The 6,018-nt window shown below is 36.8% G+C and overlaps 1 protein-coding gene across 1 annotated transcript; it reads right to left on the reverse strand.

Moving 5' to 3' along the window:
* Nucleotides 1-1,349: 1,349 nt before the first annotated feature.
* LOC132117640 (uncharacterized) lies at nucleotides 1,350-5,759 on the reverse strand. The gene is made up of 4 exons (XM_059526967.1): nucleotides 4,732-5,759; nucleotides 4,048-4,117; nucleotides 3,473-3,650; nucleotides 1,350-1,527 (listed from the first exon to the last, which is right to left on the reverse strand). Exons 1-4 carry the CDS (start codon nucleotides 5,524-5,526, stop codon nucleotides 1,368-1,370), a joined length of 1,203 nt encoding a protein of 400 aa, XP_059382950.1. The 5' UTR covers nucleotides 5,527-5,759; the 3' UTR covers nucleotides 1,350-1,367.
* Between the last annotated feature and the right edge of the window lie 259 nt (nucleotides 5,760-6,018).

Here is a 6,018-nt window from a genome sequence, read left to right on the forward strand (position 1 = left end):
CAAGGTTGTAATGCGGCAAATTGAAACTGAAGCAAATTTTACAGAACGAGGCTATTCAATATTGAACATTTGCATGAACATTTAAAACAGAAATGAAAAGAAACTTCTTAGAAATCTCATTCCCCTGACACTTGAAATAAAGGTCTATGGCCTCTTGAATGCCCTGACCCTGGAGACCCAGAATCCCAGTTGGAGCCCTGAAATTAAAGAAAACACATTAACAATTATATTGATTACAATTACTTTGTATTGCACCACATGTGATGTCGGTCTAAGATGGTGATGTTGGAGTTGTGTCAAGGTACTTATGCTATTATTATTATTATTATTATTATCATCATCAAATTATGATCACTTATAATATACCCATATATACAGTACAGGCCAAAAGTTTGGACACATTACTATTTTTAATGTTTTTGAAAGAAGTCTCTTATGCTCATCAAGCCTGCATTTGTTTGATTAAAAATACAGAAAAAAATGTAATATTGTGAAATATTACAATTTAAAATATCTGTTTTCTATGTGAATATGTAGTAAAATGTAATTTATATTCTGTGATCAAAGCTACATTTTCAGCATCATTACTTCTTCAGTGTCACATGATCCTTCAGAAATCAGTCTAATATGATGATTTATTATCAATGTTGGAAACAGTTGTGCTGCTTAATATTTTTTTATAACCTATGATACTTTTTTTCAGGATTCATTGATGAATAAAAAGTTTAAAAGAACAGCATTTATTTAAAATATAAATCTTTTCTAACAATACAAGTCTTTACTATCACTTTTAATCAATTTAACAAATCCTTGCTGAATAAAAGTATTAATTTCTTTAAATAAAAGAATTTTTTTTTAAATTTACTGACCCCAAACTTTTTAACATTAGTGAATATTGTTACAAAAGACTTCTATTTTAAATAAATGCTGTTCTGTTTTTATCTTTTTATTCATCAATGAATCCTGAAAAAAGTATCTACGGTTATAAAAAATATTAAGCAGCACAACTGTTTCCAACATTGATAATAAATCATCATATTAGAATGATTTCTGAAGGATCATGTGACACTGAAGACTGGAGTAATGATGATGAAAATTCAGCTTTGATCACACGATATAAATTACATTTTACTACATATTCACAGAGAAAACAGATATTTTAAATTGTAATATTATTTCACAATATTACAGTTTTTTCTGTATTTTTAATCAAACAAATGCAGGCTTTATGAGCATAAGAGACTTCTTTCAAAAACATTAAAAATAGTAATGCGTCCAAACTTTTGGCCTGTACTGTACCTATATTATTAATTATATTATTATTATTATTATTATTATTATACCTTTTATCAGAACCTCACCTGCATCTAGTCAGTTAGCAAATAGAACTCAGTGAAGTCCCTGATGAAGGAGATTACATGGGGGTTCATGTATGAAGTCTTCCGCTTCACCACTCTCCCAGTCGTCTTGCTCATCTGCTCCTTTGCAGTGCACTTGTTGGAGTCAGGATTAATCCTGACAAAAAACCTATGAACATGAGTATAGGAGTTAGGGGGTGGGACAATATGTACATGTTAATGAGTAACTGTAAGAGCAATGTAGAATCATACATGAAGGCCAGCTGACAGAGGCATTTCACATCACAACAGGAGTAAGACAAGGCTGTTTACTTTCTCCATTACTATTCCTCTACAGCTGAGATGGAAAGAGCTGGATACAGATGGCAAGATCTGGATGAACTGGCACTAGTGTTGGGCGATATGCTCCATTTTCAAATCGTCAGCCTGTGAGATCGCCGATACACGATATTATCGTGAGGGGGCAGGGCTTATTACTTTACTCATTCATTTGCTTATTATGCTTAATTACTTTGTTTTATATATCATAATCCTTTTCTATTTTGCTAGCAAAGGTGGAGTGTTTATTAATAAATCAGGTTATTTCCTGGTAGTGAGGTAAAAACATAGCCTAATCATTTGTGTATCTGATTCCATTTATTATGTCTGTTGTGATGTTAAATAAAACATTAAAAACAGAAGAGCATTTCAACATGTCAGCGGGAAAACTACGGACACATATTATCCTCTCAGATCACAGATCCAGCACTGTACTTCTACACGAGATAACACATTTTTATAATTTCTTAAGTCAAGAAAGAGTCTGAGTTTGATACATTTCCTCCTCCCTATAGCTACCGCGAAAAGCTCGCTCTGTCTGGATGAGTTTTAATGCATTGTATAAGGACGCTTTCATATATCATATGCACGCTTCAAAAAGTAGCTACAAAGAAAGCAGGTTAATGGGTTTACATTCCGTGAGAAATCGGGGTAAGGGGCAAAAATCTAGCTGTGTCGATTGGTTTATGCTTAAGCTTATGACTTGACTCCGATAAAGGAAAACAGGTTAATGGATTTACAAGACTACATACAAATAAGATGAGTTTTGTGAGTTATCAGCGTATTGTGTGCATGTAAACGTGCTCGGCTTATTAAACATAATCGGGTTAAGAACGTGTATGTAAACTCGCGCACTTATAAGTAAAAGTGAAAACAAAACTTACCGAGATTTCGGCATCTGTCGCTGCATTAACGGCGCATTCTCTCAGAGACGAGGAATCTACCTCAACAAAAGCTGATAATGGTAGTCTATCAACTATCTTAATTTACTGGCTTAATATTGCTCTTGTAGGCCATACATTAACGACAAAATGACAAAATTAAGTGAAAAAATGAAAATTCTTGTTAACGAAAGGATGTAGTTTTGTAGTCGGGTTTAAAAACATTTTCATTGAGGAGTGCAGGTTATTTGGTGATGTCGTTATGAAATTAGTAAAGGCAAATGAATTGTAGGTCCTAATATTAATTTAATAATAATACCCTTATAATAATAATAATAATAATAATAATAATAGTAGTAGTAGTAGTGTAATAGCCTACATTAATGGGAAAAAAAGCCAATTATTGTCTTGGTAATACGCCATCAGCAATATTTTTGGCTATCTTCGATGCATGATACTATCGTCTATCGGCACAACACTAACTGGCACGGAACAGGGCAAAGTGGAGAAATATTGTCAGTGGCCTATGCTCCTTCTCGGAGTAACAGGCCTAAGGAAGTAATTAAGTAATGACTAACTGGTTAGCAAATCACAACTGTTTATGGGACATAAACCACTCTCCTTGTTTGTTTTTTCAGGGCAAATCATATTCCCCAGCCATCTACATCCTCTCAATTTCTCCCAAAGGTTTTTATGTTAAAAGGAATATAGTGTGTACATGCCCTTAGCCCAACAGCCCTTCTGTTCTATAATAAAGCATTCAAGTTTTAAGAAGGCTTCAACCTACACTATTTAGATACTCAGATACTTTAGATAACATTTTAAAGGAAGGTGATTTTGAACAGCTTTTCAATTGTCAATTTGCTGTTACATTTCAATCTATCTTTCAATCAAACTATATAAAATAATAAATACCTCTGAACAAACTCCAGGGTTGTGCTGGCTTCCACCTGATACTCTAGGTTGAATACATAGTAACAGGCGAAGAGAGCGGCCAAGGCAGTGGTGAAGTCAGCCAGGTGAGCACCAGGTGGGATTACGACCCTCCCCTCGATCGACAGCATCCATTTTTTTGCAGTCAGGATTGTCTCTCCTTAGTAAAGAGTCATTACAAAAATTATATTTCATAGCAATACATTCTATAAATGACTTGCTTCACATAAATGATTGTAAAAACAGGGCAGGGAGCATACATATCTCCCAAGCAGTGCATTAAGCAGCAGTAACTGGGTTGGTGATAGATAAACAGAAAGTGACACATACATAGCAAGCAATCTGAAATAGCAATAACGACATCAGAGATGGCTACTAAGGATGAGAGAGTACTCCGCATAACTTAAGTTTTTGACGTGACTGTGCTGTTCCTGACTGGTGCAGAGGCAGTGAATGACACGACACAAACTGCATTCACTAGTTTTTTCCAGACTAGACTTTCTTTGCTTGTGCCCTATATATTCAAAGGATTCGTTAACATCGAATGTGAAATTTACCGAGCATGATGATCCTTGGAGTGATGGGGAGAGACAGCTGGGCCTCTGCGTCTGTGGGAGTGGTAGTCACCTACGAATACCAGCAAAGATAAGAGTTACTTGAAACAAGCTAGACAGTATATTATCTCTAGGATAGAAAAAGCTTTTGGAAATTTGTTAAGGAAGCCATATTTTTTGTTGCTCCGATGGTTTGTGCATGTTTACACCCCTTGGAAATAAGAAAATTAACCAAGTACCACACTAACCTTATGCCAGGCTACATAAATTTTCTCTTAATTAAAATATTGTGCACACAGTGGACAAGAGTGACTTTACCCAGCATGCTCTACAAAAGAATTGAGATAGAAGCTTGCACCATGTGGGTTATAGTTTGAGGTGAGGTCTATCAATGAAAAAGTGCTAAACCACCAATAACATAAAGGTGCCCTCTAACAATATACCTGGCCTGAAACCCATTACGTCAAACTATTAACAATACAAACACCTAGGAAGACAGGATTGCCAGACGCAAACCTGCATTTACTTGAACCCAAGTACAAGATGGCATTGGAGGCTCACCAACCTGCAATACAATTTGGGGGGTGTAAAATGATTCACTCGAATCAGGGAAAATGATTCTTCTGCGATAAATGTGACAATTGCTGAAAACTTTAAATAAAAGATTTAAGTAATTAAGGAACTTACATCAGCAATGAGAAAAAGTGACTCCTCTTGCTCTTTGAAGTGTGCCAACATCACAAGCATCGCTGCTAGGCCATCAGTTCCTTCTCGGTCCTTCTTTAGGGCTTCCTTCAGAACAGCTCTTACTTCCTTCCTCCACCTTGTAATCTGACTACTGAAGAAATCCAGGAGTCTTTTACCCTTTTTGTCCAAATCTTTGCTCAGTCTTGTGTATAGTTCAACATTGGTGAGAGTGGTGAAGTGGGACAATAAAAACTTTTGTGAAAAGAGAAATGGCCACTCTTTACCCACATCCAGAATGCTTGGGGAAGGCTTTGCTTTGATGTATTCACGCTGTTTGGCATAAGTGATTGCCATTAGGTCTTCTACCCTTCCTCTCTCAGCGCCCTTGAGACCCTCTCGGCTGAATATATCCAACATCTCAAGCTTCTTTTCCTCTAATGATGCTGATGTTTCCCCATCTGGATAGTCCTCTGGCTGCCAACGAACACACCCATAACTGTCGACTCTTACACATGTAGCTACTGCTGGCTGGTCATCATCACCATCCTCATCTTCTCTCTGGGTGCGTTTGTGCTTCCTCAGACGGGAAAGAGTGTTGCCTCGATTCAAATATTCTACTCTGGTCTTGAGCTGATTTATAACGCTGAAATACCCACATCCAATTAGCTCCCCCTCTTCATTTTTGTCTAAAAAGCTATTTGGATATTTTTGAGTTATGGCTTTTGCCACTACCACGCACTCTCTGCGAGTAGGGTTCAAGGAATGCTCTCTCATTGCATCAACGGTGACTCTCATCAAGTGTCTGCGGTCATCCGGAGCTGGCCTCTCACCAGCATCTACTGCTCTTCTAAGAGTGGGCCTCACTTTGTTCCATGGCACCTCAAAACTGTTCACCCATGCAGAGATGGGACTGATGGGTGATATGGGGCATGTGCTGGAAGAGGCAACTGACAGTGGCTCAGGCAATGAAGGGCTCAGCTGGGGATTGGCAGGACCTGCATTACACACGTATGAGTGAAAGCACAGAATAGTCAGGTGAAAATCTAAAAAAAAAGGTTTCTCAGTGGTTTACAGTAGTATCAGATGTACTTAAAAACATACTAAAAGTTTACTAAAGTTTGACTCCAAGAAAGGCCCCATTTTCAAAATCTTTTAATCTAAATCTTTTTCTTTCAGGTGGGTCAATATAAGGTTAAACCTCAACAAAATTGATACAAAAGGTTTTTTTTATGGATTCTGGTACAAAATAACATACTAAAAATCTATTAAAATCTGACCTTGGGAAAA

The sequence above is a fragment of the Carassius carassius genome, chromosome 37 (assembly GCF_963082965.1).
Source record: "Carassius carassius chromosome 37, fCarCar2.1, whole genome shotgun sequence".
Taxonomy (NCBI): Eukaryota; Metazoa; Chordata; class Actinopteri; order Cypriniformes; family Cyprinidae; genus Carassius; species Carassius carassius.